The sequence below is a fragment of the Eptatretus burgeri genome, chromosome 18, assembly GCF_056783735.1.
Source record: "Eptatretus burgeri isolate ZD-2024b chromosome 18, Ebu_testis_v1, whole genome shotgun sequence".
Classification (NCBI taxonomy): Eukaryota; Metazoa; Chordata; class Myxini; order Myxiniformes; family Myxinidae; genus Eptatretus; species Eptatretus burgeri.
The window spans coordinates 31,628,001-31,646,343 of NC_140978.1; the positions used below are offsets into that span (position 1 = coordinate 31,628,001).

At 38.3% G+C, this 18,343-nt stretch overlaps 2 protein-coding genes across 5 annotated transcripts in view; one reads left to right on the forward strand and one right to left on the reverse strand.

The window, feature by feature from the left end:
• The window catches only part of LOC147008824 (uncharacterized), a 32,301-nt gene extending 23,336 nt beyond the window's left edge, over positions 1-8,965 (forward strand). For 2 of the 3 annotated variants that reach the window (XR_015053387.1, XM_085864661.1), the window contains exons 3-5: positions 749-885; positions 2,381-2,686; positions 8,577-8,965. Coding sequence is in view for 1 of the 3 variants with exons in the window: in XM_085864661.1 (XP_085720787.1) it covers positions 880-885; positions 2,381-2,686; positions 8,577-8,579 (315 nt within the window). In the remaining 2 variants the exon portion in view is untranslated. Of the gene's footprint in view, positions 1-476; positions 634-748; positions 886-2,380; positions 2,687-8,576 lie in introns of those variants that run through there. The other variant, XR_015053386.1, reaches the window with a different exon arrangement.
• The window catches only part of LOC147008823 (protein shisa-4-like), a 116,180-nt gene that overhangs the window by 69,379 nt on the left and 28,458 nt on the right, over positions 1-18,343 (reverse strand). The gene's annotated exons all lie outside the window — the stretch shown is intronic.

Below are 18,343 nucleotides of genomic sequence, written 5' to 3' on the forward strand. Positions count from 1 at the left end.
CTTTAAAAATGTTACTTGTTGCTGCTTCCTTTCTTGTTGTCCTGTATTTTAAAAGGATAGAGCATAGAAAAGCATATCCCTGTGTCGTAAGAGGCGACCAGGGTTGCGTCAGGAAGGGCATCCGGCGTAAAACATGTACCAAATCACTATGCGGATCATACGGATGATCCGCTGTGGCGACCCCTATCGGGAGCAGCCGAAAGAAGAAGAGCATAGAAAAACAATGAAAGATTGGCAACCTCAATGCAGGCTTTATGGGCCTAATGGCCTCCTCTTGCATTCAAGTTGCTGGTTCTGGTACTCATGCTATATTGTAATGTTCTGTTGATATAATTAATTGCTACATTCTTCTTAAAGATGCCATGATGTCTTGAATATCCAACAGCAAATGCTGGTTTCAGATTGAATGCAGTAACCCCCTTCCCCCCCTCCCCCCCCACACACACACCACCCAATCCACATTTGGCAGGACCTACAGTATCCAATGGTGTTGGAATGTTTTGCAGTTCATAGATAGCTAGGCCGAGGAGAGAGTAAGACGCTGATAAAACACCATTGGGGTTTTATGGAGCTCACTGATCCCACAGATTATTCACCAAGAAAGTGCACGGGTTACACGAGCCATCCTATACGGTTGGTGTGCCTTGCTCCTGCTGGTTTAGCACTGGACCATCAAAATTTGTGATCATAATCGTGGTGCTGATCATTTTTACCAATACTGTATCGTTGTTGTGCTTGGCCCCTGCAGGATTGGCACTAAAGCACCAAAGTTTTTGATCATAATACTGGTGGTGGTGATCATATTCATCCTAGGACTCTTCCTCCTGTGTTGCTACTGCTGTGCCTGTTGCTGCTTCCGTGGAAGGAGAAACAACTACCATGGAGGTCAGCCCCACTTTGTTGCACCACTTCATTAATCACAATAAAGTAGTCAAATGGTGCACAAGTTACCATTCTTTGTTATAAATATGTATGTATGTATGTTGTTGAGCATCCAGTAACCTGAAATAATGTTGTGCATTTCTGTGAGTTGCATTCCTCCTCCCAAGGGGCTATGTTTCCATCGGGTAATAAAAAGCAAATGTAGCTACCTGCGAATGTTTGGTGCAGAGGTTGGTGCTGTCTGTAGCCCTGGGCAGTTGGAATGATACATGATTTGAAAGGTGCTAAAGAATATGAAAAGGTGAAGTAACAGTTTCATCCACCTTGAAACAGTTTCCAGTCTTTTCTTTTAATACAAGTGTTGAGGTTCATGGAAGACAGGAACAACAGAGGGCAAAATGTCACTCTATATAAATTGGGCTAAAGGGGAAAACATATGGGACACTTCTTTTATATGCAGCATGAGATTGAGGGGTAAAATCATTGGTTGAGGGTGCGGACAGCCGCAGATGCAATGCCCTCTGTAGGTTAGGGCAGGAATTTGTAACTTGAGGTCCCCCGCTTTTTGGGTGGCATGAGGAATAGATATCTTCGATATGAAAGCAAAATGTTCAACGGTTTTTGAAATATCACGTACACAGAAGTACATGGATGGAGGTGCAGTGGACAAAAATTGGAAGAAGAGAAAAAGGAAGGGAATGAGCATTGGATGTTTTGTAGGGATGATGACAAGCCTGAATGGGAGGGTACTACCCATACAGCCTGTCTGAAAGGACAACCTAACGATGGTGCATTCTGGTTTTGATGCCTATGATCTATCCATTCTGGTTTTGATGCTTGACCCGCATCGGAAATATCATACTCCTATTTAACAGGCAGGGGCATTGCATCAATGAGTGTGTGATGTCCATCGGATGGGACGATAAACTGGGCACAGTGATTGCTGATGGACGTTAATGATCCGAAGGTGTCCTTCTCTGAGCGGTGGTAAATCTGCTGACACTTTGGCCAAATTCCAAAATTGTTTCCCTGACTTGCTCTGCAGTCCACTGTATACAGTCCAACCTAAAGTTGGAGCTCTTGCACCAATTCACCCACTATGGACCAATGGTCTTCAGCAGAATGGGAAATGTGACTGCAATACACAAGAGCAATGACAACAACAACTCAGTTCATTCAGACAACAAACACAAACACACAATCCTACCCAAGGAAAGCATCAGAATTGTTACTCCCCATATGGAAACATCACGTGCATTTCCGATGAACTATAACTTGTAAAAGCGAGTTCAACATGTTGTAATAGTTGGAAACAGAAGGGAAAACTGTTTTTTTTCCCCTTCCTTCTCCCACCCCTATTGTCTCCTGCTCCCCTTGTTGTACATTCTCTGTGTAAGCTCTCATACGAGCCTCGACAGTGTATCCAATTTTTTTTTTTGTTAAAGTGGAAAGGTACAGGTATACTCATTCAGCACTGTTCTTATGATTCTACCTTCAGTTCAGCAGCAGATTCAAGTCTCAACCAACATCATTACACCTGCTCCACAGCAAGCAGCTCCAGAACCTTATCCTTATACTTATCCTTACCAAGCAGCCCCCGCTCCTTACCCATGAGCTCCCACTCCTTACCCATGAGCTCCCACTCCTTACCCATGAGCTCCCACTCCTTACTATGCAGGAGCTCCCACTCGTTATCCAGCAGCCCCAGCACCTTACCCAGCAGCCCCTGCTCCTTACAAATCAACCACCGCTCATTCATCCTTTATTCCTTCTGAGGTCAACGAAGCTTGTCCTCAATATCCAGGTATGAACATCCACTCAGCGAGACAATATTTGTTTCTAATTCAACTTCTCCCATTAATATATCCATGGTCATCATTATAATCAAATATACTTGCTTTTGCTGTATCATGTTGTGTAAACATTGTAATATTGATTGTTGTAGTTATATGTCTTCGGTCCGATTGTTATATCATCAGCAGACAGCGAAATGATGTTTTAAAAGTTTTTATCCGTATTCCTTTTTGGATTGTGAACGGTGAGGCTTCAACGTAAACAGCATTTGGTTCCCCAAGTTGTCATGTGAACATTTTGGTGAGTCTTCTCTTTAAACTGTTGCATCTCCTATGGTAATGTAACTTGTTAGGGAGTTCCAGGATTTTGGTCCAGGAGTGCAAATAATTATATGTCCAAGACAGGATGTTGCCTGAAATGAAGTGGAACCTGGAAGTGCAGTTGCAGTTCCCAGCATGACATGACTCTCATCTCGTGGCTCTTTAGATGGTACAAAGTGTAATATTGTTTGTTGTAGTTGTAAATTATGTGTTATTCGTTGTTATATGTTACGTTATTATTATGTTATAGTTATGATACTGGATAAAACCTGGATAAAATCACAAGCTGATCAAACAAGTGGAACATGTCATTCAATCCTGACAAATCTCACTCACTAGGTCTTTATGAAAGGACCATCTGGAAAACCTGTCCATCTACTTTCTCAACAATTCTCTTGAAGAATTTCTTTCATTCAAGCTTCTGGGTCTCACTATCTGCCATGATCTTTCCTGGGAAAGCTACATTTCCAAGCTGGCCTCCAAAGCCAGTCACCAACTGGGCATCCTCCGTCATGCAAAGTCCTTCCTTGGCACACCTGAGCTCCTGACCACTTACAAAGTTTTCATCCACAGTTTGATGGAGTACTGCTCCCCCCCTCTGGGCTGGTGCTTCCACCTTTGATCTTTCTCGGCTTCACGCTGTAGAAACCGAGGCATTTAGGCTCATTGGTATCTTCTGCGATGAAGCTGAGCTTTTGGGTCTCTCACTCTCTCACCGGAGGCAGGTCGGTGGTCTTTCTGTCTTCTACCATCTCCTCTCTGGCCTCCCTCCCCCGCTCTGTCTGTGATCTGTCCCCCCCCCTCGCAATATTCCCGTATGACGCTCAAGGTCCAGAAACTCATTTCTGGTAAAACTACCAAAATCAAGAATCGCTGCTCACCTTCACTCTTTCTTTCCTCTTTTTCCTGCCTCTGGAACAAACTCGCCCACTCTCTTAAATCCCACTCCCCCCTCCAGGTCTTCAAAGCAGTTGTTCACCACCATCTGTGATCTCCCCCCATCCAAAACCACGATCTTTTCTACCTCGTTAATTCACCCCAAATCCACCTCATTCAAATTCCCTGCTTTCCTTCCTGAAAGTCCCGTAGTGTCCATCTTGTTTACCCTGTGTACACCACCCCATCCCTCTCCCTTCCACAGATCTCCTAATGTCTCTGTTCCACACTGTTTTGTGCTTCCCTCTCCCAGTGCTCTCATCTCCTGCTCCCCTTGTTATATGTTCTGTGTATTAGGTCTTATACAAGCCTCAACAATGTATGAAAATAAATAATAAGGCTGTGAAGAGTTGTTGAAATTTCTCTGATGGGTAGTTGCTGCAGCACATCTTTTGTCCAGTAGATACTACAACCACAGATAGCTGGTAAGATCGAAATCACGTCGGTTGTGAGCCACACATAATTTACTTCCCAGCCATTTTGTTGCCTCTTCTAACTTCTAAGCAGGAAAGGTATAAAATGGGCTGAAGAGGAACATCCCTTGAAATGCTCAGCTGGACTGCACCATAAGCTACAATTTAACCAGCACCACACATGTCTGTCTCAGTGTTTGGGGTGTGGTTCTGGTGAATATTTATATCTTCCCATCTGGTTTATAAACTAATCATCTGTACAGCAAATTGTCCGTTCACACAGGATATAACTGTGTGACCGAGGGGTGTTCTTACTGGGTATCTTTGTTATTGTCAACACAATCAAGCAACTTCCCTCTGTTAGGAATTGCAAAATAAAAATAAACTTTAAGCTCCAAAATTAAAGCGGGTAACAAAGAACACACGGACATCATAAACATTTACATACCGCCAGACACATCACCCGCTATACTAACCAAATACTCACCACATCTACAGAACCTCTACTCCCTCTGACACAAATACCTATCATACAGACAGTTATTTATAATCTTTGGTGGACGGCTAGACTCGTGGGGACAGGTACCTTCTATATGACATATAGTACTACCGCTATGTCTCAGAAGGGGTACCCCGTTGGCATGGGTCCTACTCCCCCTCCCCTCAGATTTTCTCCACGGTGCTTGTGACTCACTGCTTGTGGCATGACCATCTCAGGGGAGTCTGTTTGGGGAGAGAGGGTAGGACAACGGGCCAGGGTCTTTGAACACTAGCAGGGAAGATGTTGAACCGGTGTCGACCCCGGCCCATGGCTCAACATTGCCTATCACAAATGCATTATTCTCTCCGACGCAAATACCTACTATCATGCACACAGCCATTCGTAATTTTTAACGGCAAGTCATCAGGCACATGATACTTTCCGAAGAGTCCCTGAATACTCAGTCCTCTCCTCCACACTCTTTAATCTGTTCATGCACAAAATTTCACAACCACCTGAGAACATACAAATAACCTTGTATGTAGATGACATAAACACAACGTCTACCCATCGCAACATCAACTGAGCCACAGCTCAAATTCAACCCTTCCTCAGCACCTTACAAACCTGGCTCACCATCAACAGACTGAAACTAGCCCCCTCAAAATCAACAGTTACTCTTTTTAACAAATTACACCAAGGAACATAGCACTGGACCACACATCACACTGAATAACATCCCGATCTCATACACACGAAACAAAAATACGAGGCGTCACTTTACAAGGAGAGATACTCATCAGCGAAGGAGAGGGTATTACATTTGGGTCTGTTTGTTTGTTTGTTACTTGCAAAATCGAAGATTTTTCAAGTATATTGGTTCGTCAATTTTGTTTTTCTGTCTTTCTGTTGGGTCGCCGAAATAGGTGACCCTTATTGTCAGTAATTCTGTCTGTTTGTTTGGATGTTTGTTCGTTTGTCATCAGCATAATTGGTAGTAAATGTGGGCGGATTTTGACCAAACTCGGGTGGTAAGTACATCTTATGACCTAGTGAATTGGAAATTGTGATGGTTGCTAGGGACACTTTGGTTCCCGAGCAACAACCGAAAAACCTTCAAAATCGGTACCGTTCATGCGAAATCAATTCCAAAAGCCATTATCCCACGTAGGGTTATGAAATTTGGCACGAGTGATCTACAGGTGATGCTTTATCAAATATATTCCGTTTTTTGTGATTTTTGGAATACTTTACCCGCAGCGCCCCCTACAATTAGGGTATGCGCAAAAATTGGCGAAAATTGAAGGCCCCTCGCGACCAGGTGAGTGCATCGATATGAATGAAACATTGCAGGTTCATGGTACTCAATGAGTACTACAACTTTGCCTCAGGAAATATTTACCGATTTCACTTTGGTCAGGGGTCAAAGGTCAATTAGTGCAAAAATCGATAATATGCGAGAGCTGGAGGTGCCTTCGCGCCAAATGCTACTCCTCCGAGGGTTATGGTTGGATGGTCATGAAAATTCACACTAATCGTCTGGAATGCATTGTGCACAAACGATTGAGCCGGATTTTTATTTAGATCTTTGTTCACCCACAGCACCCCCTCAAACTTTGGGGATTTCCGATTTCAAACCGCATTTTCGGTACTTTTTATTCAAATGGTTACCGAGTCGTTACCAGTAGATGGAACTGGATGAGATTTGATATGCATGATCTTAAGGTGATTCCCTATCCGCTACATGACATCCATTTTGCTCTATATCTTATAGTTTCCATGCTCGGCGACCCATCGTCGCCTTCCGGCTTGTCTGTCTGTCTGTCTGTCTGTTTGTCACCTACAGGTCACAATTTTAAACCGATCTTCACGAAACTTCACCACATGGTAGAGTTTGTCATAAGAAAGAAGCCCATTGTTTTTGAGGTCAAAAGGTTAAAAAAAAAACAAAATAAGCCAAAGGTCAACAAGTTAGCTGAGATTTCTAAATTTCTCAGTTTTCATCCAATTGACTTGAAATTTGAAGATGGTTTATATTTCAGGTCACCAAATTAAACCAGTCAATTATTTTTGAGGTCAACATGGACCCAAAGGTCAATATAGTTCCAAGGACAACAATAAAGGTGTTATTTCTAAAATCCTCAATTTTCATCCAATTGACTTGAAATTTGAAGATGTTTTATATTTCAGGTCACTGAATTCAACTCGCCAATTATTTTTGAGGTCAACATCGACCAAAAGGTCAACATTGGCGAAATTCTAAAATTGTCAATTTCCATCCGATTCTCTTGAAATTTGAAGAGGAGTTGCATATTTGGTCATTGTATTCAACCACCAATTATTTTTGAGGTAAAATTTGTTTTCTGGATTTTGCAAGTATCTTGTTCTGCATGACAAGATCTGCACATTCAAATATCTTGTCTTCTTCTTGTTTCTTTGTCTGTTTGTTTATTTGTTGGTCCGCACAGAACTTTCGTGTTTTTCTCTGCAACTGCTTGTCGGATTCAAACAAAATTTTCACCATTGGAGCCACTACTCACGGAGAATGTTTTAATGACAACTATGGCATAGGTGACATTGTGTGGCCGCCACATTGGAAAAACGGAAAAACTTTAGACCTCTATCTCTGAAACCGCACCAAGGAAAAAATTGAAACTTGTCACCTAACAAGTACTCCTCATGGGGAATGAGTGTGATTTTTCGTATGATGTCATAGGTGCCTTCATTATGATGGCATAATTGCAGATGTAGAATGCTACACCCGATCAATATGAACATTTTTGAGGGTCATCTGGGGATAAAATAGTCCGCAGAAAAAAATATTGATGAGGTCATCAGTCACGTGATTTGGCAGCCATATTGTTTCAAAAAAAACAAACCTTCAAAAATCTTCTCTGAAGTGACTGAACAGATCGAGGCGAAACCTTACACGTATGACCGCCTGACCATGAGGAACAAAAGGTTCACACATATGATGTCATAGGTCACATGGTTTGGCAGTCATATCGGATTTACCCTTGAACATATAAAAATACACCACTCAAAATAAGTCCTGGTGAGCATCTGCAATCTCTGATTGCTCTTTTTGTTGTTGGTTCTCTATTGTGGTGTGAAAGACCATCCCAGCTGTATGCAGATAATAAGTTATTAGTGATCATTTGCTGACCACACACAATAGTAAAAAGTCAGGCCAGGCACATGCAAATGTGGGTTTAAAGTGACATTCATGGGGAAAGACATTGCAAATGTTCCTGTATACTAGCTCAAAACTTGTCTTATGAATATTTTCAATTGTTTGTGTGTTTGTGTGTATGCACGTTATTCTTTCATGGCTGAATAGTAGCACTTCGAGGCCCCAAATTTTTTGTGTAGGTACTTCAGCATCTGCATAAGGTTTTAGTTACCACATATTGGCCTTGATGTCAATTTTGAGGGCACCAAAGACTGCTATAAAGTGTATATTGGGATGTGGGGTCAGGTAGTGCTGCTGCCAGCCCACAGGCAAAAGTTAACCACCATGAAGCCGATAATTCCACAGCTATTCAATGTCCAACACATCCTGAAACCGCTGCAGGGAAAAGTTCACCCAACCAGGAAACGCTGGATGGCCCATCCGAGTTTGATATAAATATTTTTCCTTTTTTTATGCAAAATTTCATTTTCCAATCTGTTGGCACATGTGATAAATGAAGTGGCAAATAATTAGCAATGAATGGACATGACACTATTGTTATTTTTCTTTATTTACAGTGACTTAGGGAAAGCAATGTCCAGTGGTTGTCTGCTGAGAGGAGACCAGATTCATGTCATCACACCCACCAGTTATCGTCCTGATGTCCACACGCCATGGGGCGGAGTTGAGCGGGGCACGACGGTTGGAGGGAGGGGCTGTGGAGGGGAGAGGAACATTCATTTTTATTGTTCATGTGAAACAAGGAAATTTTTTATTCACTGGCATTTAATTCAAAAAAGGAGCATCGCACTCTTTTCACAATTCCATAATCATTACCATACTGCTATTGCTTCAACTTATTCGACATTGTTACACAGATCTGTGTGACAATGTCTTCAAAGTTTTATTAATGCAAAGTTACCTTTTCTTTATTTGGAAGGAAACAATAAACTAATTAACTTTTACATATATGCGTAATTTGTGACGTTTGCTGTTCATCATGATATATATATATATATATATATATATATATATATATATATATATATATATATATATATATATATATATATATATATATATATATATATATATATATATATATATATATATATCCGGTATGTGCTTTGGTTGTTATCTCCATATGTGGGTTTCAGAAGGTTGAACGGAGTCATTGCAGGTCTCGAAGTACCCACCTCTATTTCAGTAAGGGATCACAATTCATGGACCAAGGTGTGAGGTTTTCTTGTTCTCAGAGTTTTGTTCCAAGGGCTCTTTTGAGGATCGGCACAAGCTCTGGATAGCTTCCAACTGCAGTTCGTTTGTAGTCATATTCTCAGGGATGGTTTTTTGATCTCTGTGAGGTTCTTCTTCATCATTCCTGTTGCTCAAATGATCTCTGGTACAACTTTGGCATTCTTCAGATTCTAGAATCTTTTCGCTTCATTTTTGAGATCTTGATATTTGGTCATTTTCTTGATTTCTGCATTGTTAAGGCCAAAATCCTTGGGTACTGACATCTCAATTAGCAATGCCTTCTTTTCGTTTTTGTACCTCAGTATTATATCTGGTGACAATGCTTTGTTGTCTATGTTCACACCCGATGGGATCATCAAGTCATATGTGAGCGTTATTTCCTTGTTTTCAACTAAGGTGGTGGAGAAGATGGTGCATCAATGGCAGTAAACTTCAGAAAAAAATGTTTTTTAAAAACTTTTTTAACAGCCTTTAATATTTTAATTTTACTTCAATTTAATTATATCCTTTAACACAGTAGACAACAAATTGCGTTGTTGGCATTTACAAAAAGCTTCGGTGTCGCAGTACTTACGATTTTGAGAGTTGAGGGGGCTTTGGTTGTCTTCCGGTATTCCTTAGCCATCTCTGCTTTTTTTTTCTTCTCATGTTTGATCTATCGCAATTCGGGCCAAATTTCATTCTCTTGTGTATTGGGAGGAGCTGAATGGTGATGGAGAATTTGTCTGGCAGAGATGATGATGTGGGTCCGTCATTGACAGTAAATCGAGCTCAGAGGATCAGCAGGACTCGGCTGGAAAGTAGGGACGAGTCTTACTCGCCCAAAATGTTAAAAACCATCTCTTACCCAAAAGGGCATCATGGAAAACTCTTAATTATATTTTTGGCCTCTGATGGCTCGCAACCTTTGAGTTTTGACAACCACATCAAAATGGCAACATTGATGATAAAAGATTTCGGAGACATTTGCAGTACCAAAAAGCTGAGATCAGGTGACTTATTTATCGAATGTAAATCGGTCGCCCAATGAGAAACAGTTTTGAAAACTTCTCATTTCGGCTGTGTTCGAGTCTCTTGTCAGATCCCTAGTGTGTTTTCACAAAACCAAAGCAGGACTCATTCCAACAGAACAATCAGCAATATTTCATCTTGTTCAAGAAAAGGTATTGATATTTAATGATGAATTAAGGTTCTTGGGTTCTGCTCAACCCCCTGTTAAACTAACTCCGAGATTAATGTTTCTTCTCACAAAAGATGGAAGACAAGGTTCAACTGTGAGGGATGAATCAAAGTATATTGATAAACCATTGGATATGGAAAATAATGATGATAGAGTATATATTGATCTACTGAACACTCTAAATTATAAGGTTATTCTTTCTGGTAAAAGTAGGAAGAATGAGAAGGAGAAACACATTACTCAGGCTTTAAGTATCCTTGGTTCAGGTGTTAGTTTTCTTCCAAATGACCCATCGCAATTAGTTAATAGACTGTTATTGTTGTTAGGTAGTAAGAAGGCTGGAAATAACAATTGTTTTAATGAAGCATCAGCCATTTTAGACCAATTGATGAACATGAAAATAATTAATAAATCTCAATATAAAGACATTTTATCTCGTATTAAATAAGATGAGAAGCACAATCCTGAGTTTTAATTTCACAACAAGCGACCACACATCTTCATTCCCATACCCACTACAACTTGACCCAACAAAAGAATATGAGGCATCTTTATTGTCCATGGAAACTTATAATACCTTATTTAATATAAGCGAGAAAAATGACAAGTTTAGTTATAATCCGGGAAGTGGATACAAAACGATAACAGTCTCACCCGGAGCATATGAGATTTCTCAAATATCTTCCGAAATTGATATCAAAGATATCTCAAATATCTTCACTCGTCTTATGAAAACAGGGTGATGAACCAAAAATATTGTTATAGACATTCAAAAACATACTTCAAAATCAACGATTAAAGTTAAAAATAACTACAAGGTTGATTTCACAATTGATAATTCATTTAGAGAGTTATTAGGTTTCTCCTCAAAAAAGATTGAAACTAATGGGACGTTTTACAGTGATAATGTCATTCAAATATCCTCAGGAATAAATTCGGTGTTAATTCACTGTGATTTGATTGATGGTGCTTATAATGATGGAAAAAAACAAATACAATATTTTCATTCAGCGCATACTCAATCCCAATTGGTTATAAATTTAATATGGAACCTAAAAATTTGGTTTATCTCCCTGTGTCAGGAAAAACCATACACAGAGTAAATTTTAGGATAACCGACCAAGATAATCGTGTGATTTCTTTTAATGGAGAAGTTATATCCATCAGAATTCACCTTCGTGAAGTTTTCCAATAAATAAATACGATGGTTATTGTGAGGAAACACGAGTTGGGAAAATATAAAATAATTACAGGGGATGGGATGTTCCTTTCCCCATACTACAAGTGTGAAGGTATGTATCTTGGTAGAGGATACTATAAACCTAAGAGACAAAGGGGTGTTGGACATCAATTTAGAGGAGATGGGATAATTGATACTCTCATGGGTATTGGTTCAACGATTCTTAAACATAAAGATCTAATTGGTTCAACTGCTTCTGCTGTGGGAAATGTAGCAGGTGCTGTAAAGAGCATAAAAGATGCCCAGAAGGAATCCCATAAATTACAAGCAATAAAAGAAATTAAGAAAGGTAAAACTCAGTTGTCCCCCCCAAGAACGACAGAAAATAATTCAAATACTTGGATCAGGGTTTCAAAAGTTTTAACATCTTTTTTCCTAAATAAATACAAGTATGGAAGCAATTGATAGTATCTCTGATTTGGATGATACTATTATTATCTCAAACTCCACTAAAAAAGAAGATTACTTCAAGGTAAATGCAATAACTGGAACAGACTGGAATACGAATGGTACAAAAAGTTTTGAAATAAATAATCAACAAACATATTTGAATCTATCCGAAAGTTTCTTGTTGTGTAAATTTAAATTCACTAAGGCTGCGACTAACACAAACGCTACACTTGTAAATGATTTCTTCTGGAAAATGTTTGATAGTGTGCGTTTGTATATTGGAACACAAGAAGTTGAAGCGGTTGATTATGTCTCTGCTGTATCTGAAATGATGAAATTTACACTCTATACAATCAGTGATAGAATGGGAAAGGGGTCTGTCGAAGGTTTTATTCCTGATATGTCAACGGGAACAAACACAGACCCTGGATATACTCAAAGGAAAGGAGCGTATAATGATGATGCAAAAGCAGAAAATAGTTTTACTGTGGCAGTTCCTCTTAAAGGTATATTTGGATTTTGTGATCATGATAAAGTTCTGTATGGTCTTAAAATTAGATTTCAACTACAGAGGAATGATAATGAAAATCGATTGCTTTTTGGTGTTGGTAATGCTTTTGGTGATCAGAATAAATTTGTAATTGAGGAGATGAGTTGGTATATCAGTGAATATACTCCTAATCTTAAAACAGAGGAGATGTTGAATCGAAGACTTAACTCAAAGAAACCACTCAGTGTATCATACCTCAAAAGAAGATGTCAACACGTAAACTCAACCAAACTACTTACACGTGGAATTTAGGTGTTCTGGAAGGAAAGCCACGATATCTGTGGATCATTTTTTAAAAGCCAGATGGTGATACTGCGACTGATAAGAATAATGCATTGAGTGATAATGCTAAGGTGAAACAACTTCGCGTTTCTCTAGATGGAACATTTTTATCCACGAGATAGATTGGAAATTAATTGGGAAAAAAATGATTTTGCTGAAGCATACAAGTCTTACCAAAAGGTGTGTGAAAGTAATGGAAATAAAGAACCTATTTTGGATATGACAGCATTTAAAAGTTTGTATACAATCTATGCGTTTGACCTGAGCGCTCAAAAGGAAACTATAAAGTCTAATCGAGTGGATACTTCCCTATACATTGAAAGAGGAGAGAGTGAAGAAGTTGATGCATATTGTTTGCTTTTGGAAGAAACATAATTGCAGATAAATACAGATAATGGTGTGATGATTAGTCTCACATAATTTTTTGTTAAATAAATGAGTGGCAAAGTACCAACTGGGGTATATGTTAATCAAATCAATCTTCATAAACTATCATCTTGTGTTCAAAATCAAAAGCCTTGTACGATTAACATTAATACAATTCAGAGAAAAGGAGCAGTAAGAATTGATGTTTTGCTCACAAGAGAACAGGTTAAAATCGTGAATGACACTGGCTCACTTAAAATTAAAATGACAAAACCAATGTTGAAAAAATATTTAATAAGAGAGACGAGTGGAGGATTTCTCCCATTTCTAATTCCTTTATTTGCTGGTTTAAGTGCGGTTGGAGCATTGACGGGTGGTATTTCAACAGCGGTGAAAACTGCCAACGAAAGGAAGGCTCAACTCCAGGCTCAAAAAGAATTGGAAAGACACAACAAAGAGTTGGAGAAACAAATTAGTGGAAGTGGTGTAATTGTAGATTTTGCTGAAAAACTTGAAGGTCTGCCTGATAAAGCAAGATTGTTAGTTGGAGATATGCTTTCTTCTATAGCACAAGCAGGTGTAAAATTAACGAAAAGAGGTAATGGATTATATCTTTCTAATAAATAAATGAGCATTGATGAGTGGTTGAAAGAATTTGGAAAGAATACAACATCAAATTTACAACTTGTCAAATATTGTAAGAAATTAAAAATTCATAATGTGGTTATTTGTATGAGAGATGAATTAACAAATGTGCCGAAACATACAAAGAATATTATTATGAACTTAGAAGATAATAATGGGAACGGTTCTCATTGGGTTTGTATTTTTAATAGTCAATACAAATATTATTTTGATAGTTTTGGTCTTCCACTACCTGTTGAAGTCATAAAATTCTTACAGAATGGTGTTTATCAAACATTTCAAGTCCAAGAATTAAATTCCAAGTGTTGTGGTCAATTATGTCTATATGTGTTATTTCAACTCAACAAAAATAAAAATTTTTATGATATTTTTAATCTAATATAAATGACTTATGTTGGTAAAGATGGTTCTATCTTTGGTGTATCTCAAGAACTGGATATTGATTTATCAAATTATTACACAAAGGCACAGGCTGAACGACATAAATATAATATAACCAAAAATATTAACATGAAAAATGTTTATAAATTAAAAAAATTATCCAAGCCCAACTGACGCGAATGACTTGGTGAGAGTAAGCGATTTATCACAATATATATCCTTAAATAAAACGGCCGTGTATTCCAAAGATACAGAAGTGTTGATATTATCTCCAGGTCATACAGAATTCACAGTTCGAATTAAAATAATTTTTTATAAAGAAGGGCGTATCGTTTGTATGAGAATAGAACAATGGGGGTATGATATGAATGATTTAGGGTATAATTGGTAATTTAAAATTAACCTCGAAGACCTGGAACAATTAAATCAGTCTCATAAGGAAGAATATTATCCACTTGGTATCGAGAATGAGTTTTGTGGGGCCACGATTAGTAAACAACAAATAAAAGAATTTAATAAGGGTAAATATAATAATGGTTTTGCCCTTGTTTATCTCATGAAAACAGAAAAAACAGGATTATATATAATAAGTAAGGAAATACAAAATGATTTAACTATGGGAAGATGGGGAGGTGTTTCGTGCCATAATATTATTCTAACATATATTTCTAATACATAAATGACAGCAAGAAGGCTTCAAGAAAATTATCATTTCTGTGTCCAAGCATACCTTCAAGAAAAGGGTATTTGGTATTTTAATAAATATGTTCTACAACATAAGAATGAGGTATTTTCAATAAAAGATTGGCATTATGCTGATGTTGATAAACCGACAACTTTAGATTTAATGAAAATGTTAAATAATGAAAAAATTATAAAGTTAAGAAAAGGTAAGGCTCTTTTAGAAATTCAAAAGAAATTTTATTGGTTTCCTGTTGTAAAAAAAATATTTTGGATACAGGAATAACAAGAAATCCTGATGAATATATGTATGATATTCTATGGGGTGTAAGCGATTCAAGGATAATAAGGGATGAGGAAGGAGTTGAAGAAGGGAGGGAAGAGGAGGAAAAGAAGAGAGAGAAGGAGGAGAGGGAGAAGAAAGAGAAGAGAGAGGGAGGAAAGAGAGAAGAGAGAGAGGGAGGAGAGGGAGGAAAGAGCGAGAATGAATAAATATCAAAATATGGAAACCAGTGAGATTAAAAAAAGATTGGAGGTATTACAGAAAATAACTCAACCCACCGAGGAGGAAAACAAAGAATTGACAAGTCTATTTGCAATATTTTCTTCAAGACTATTGACATCGACAAGATATTCATTTTAATTCAAGTTTTTCATTTTTATTTTTTTTCTTAAATAAATGGAGGAGAGAGTAAAGGCATTTCTAAGGATTCTTTATGTTTTAAAAATCAAGATTCAAATGTGCATGTTGGAAACTAAAAAGGTTTTTGCACTCTGCAGGAATTTTTCACATAAATAAATGAGTTATTGTCTCAAATGTAAAAAGAAAACTAATACTAAAAATATTTCATATATTAAAAGTAAAAATAACAGGGTTATACAAAAAGGTATATGTTCGGTGTGTGGTTCAAAAAAAAATCAATTTATCTCTAAACACAAACGAGGAGGAGATATACAAAAGTTTTTATCAGGAAGTAAATTTACAACTACTGGAATACCAGGGGAATTACATCTTCCAGGGTATTCTTTCTGTGGTCAAGGCACAAACTTGGATAAAAGATTAGATGAGGCAGACAATCCTAAATCCTGGAGTAAGCCTATCAATAGAGTTGATGAAGTGTGCATGAGACACGATATTGATTATGGGAATACCACAACTTTGGAAGAAAAACATGAAGCCGATAGAGAAATGTTGTATAATTTGTCTCTGATACAAAATCCAACCTTGAGAGAAAAAGTTGATAGGTTCATCGTGAAGAAGATGATCAGTGCTAAATTGAAACTTGGACTTGGAAATTCAAAAAACTTGTAAGCTCTAATGATGTCATTAAGATTGAAGAGCAATTAGCTGATGAATTACATAAACCAATATTCACAAAGTTTCAGAGAAGGAAAGTTTATTCCAAGGAAGTTGATTATATCTGGTCTGCTGATTTGATTGAACTCAATAATGATAAGGGGTACAAGTATGCTTTAACCGTTATTGATTTGAGGAGTAGATATGCGTGGGTTGTCCCATTAAAAAACAAAACAGGTAATACTCTTATGTTAGCCTTTCAACAGATATTTAATAAAAGTAAGAGAAAACCTAAAAAATTGTGGACTGATGAGGGTAGAGAGTTTTATAACAAGACATTTATGAATTTTCTAAAAAATAACAGTATTACATTATACAGTACCTTTAATGAAGGGAAGGCAGTTGTTGTTGAACGTTTTAATCGTACCTTAAAAGAGAGACGATATAAAAAATTTCACACAACTCGGTTCACAACAATGGTCATCTTTTATTCAGGATATTGTGGATAAGTATAATGACACGATTCACACGTCAACAAATATGAAACCATCAGAAACATTTACAAAATTAAAATATGAAAAAGAGATTAATGTCAGAAAACCTAAGTTCAAAGTTGGTGATATCGTAAGAATATATAGGTGGAAATCTCATTTTGAAAAGGGTTATATTAAAAGATGGACAAACGAGCTTTTTAAAATTGTTGAAGTAATAGATACGGTTCCTTGGACTTATAAGATATATGATTTGGAAGGGGAAGAGATTTTAGGTTCATTTTATTCACAGGAATTACAAAAGACAAAGATAAATTGAAATTTTTTGACTCCGCCCCTTTTTGACTCCACCAACACAAAACCCACACACATAAACCCCACCCCACACAAACCCCACACAAACCCCACACATACCCCACACAAACCCTGCCCACATAAACCCCACCCCACACAAACCCCTCACAAGCTCCACACACACAAACCCCTCACAAGCTCCACACAAAAACTCCACCACACACAAACCCCTCACAAGCTCCACACACACAAACCCCTCACAAGCTCCACCCATATTCATCATATTCACATAATTAGTGATTAGTTAATTAGTTCCCCACACACAACATGTTTATTTAATTAAAAAATTATCCACCCATCCACACAAGCTCCACCTATCCACCCATCTCTCCACTCATCCACCCATCCACCCATCCCTTTATCCACACAAACCTCATCCACATTCACCCCTCCCACATAAGCCCCGCCCACATAAACCCTGTCCACATAAACCCTGCCCACACAAGTTCCACCCACATAAACCCTGCCCACACAAGCCCCACCCACACACACCCCACCCACACACACCCCACCCACACAAGCCCCACCCACACAAGCCCCACCCACACAAGCCCCGCCCACACAAGCCCCACCCCCTCATCCCCCCTGTGCGCCCACACCTTTGACCCACCACCTCCCTCATCCCACCCCCACCCTTCCCCACACACACACACATGGGGAGGGGAGGGATGGGATGAGGGGGTGATGGGTCATTGGGGGAGCGCACGTACCCTCCCTTCATGTCTTAATCCTTTTTTTGAAATTTAAAATCAAGTAATTGTAAACAAAACAAATATAATTTATTAAAATTGAAAATATTAAATATTCATTTGTGAGAATGTATAATCTTTCCCAGCAATCATCTTCAGATGTCTTGTGATTTCGAAACTCAGACACCAGATTCTGTTTTGAAACAAAAAGTGGATAATAATTAGGTTTTATAAAGATAATTACATGGTAATATGAGTAAGCCTCGTTGACCACTGAATTAACACACCGGCCTCGTTGACCACTGAATTAACACACCAGGAGCCTGTCATCCTTTCAAGGCCAATAAAATGAATTCCAGTGTACTGGCAAAACCGCGTCCAAACTAATGATGCAACCAACATAAGACGACATTCTAAAGAGAGAGTGATATTAATAAAAAAAATAACTAAATAATAATTCAGAAACATTTACCTCCAGAAAATCATGTGTTGTACAAGATTGCTTCAACAGCTGATGTTGTGTGATAGTGCTGAAAAAAAAT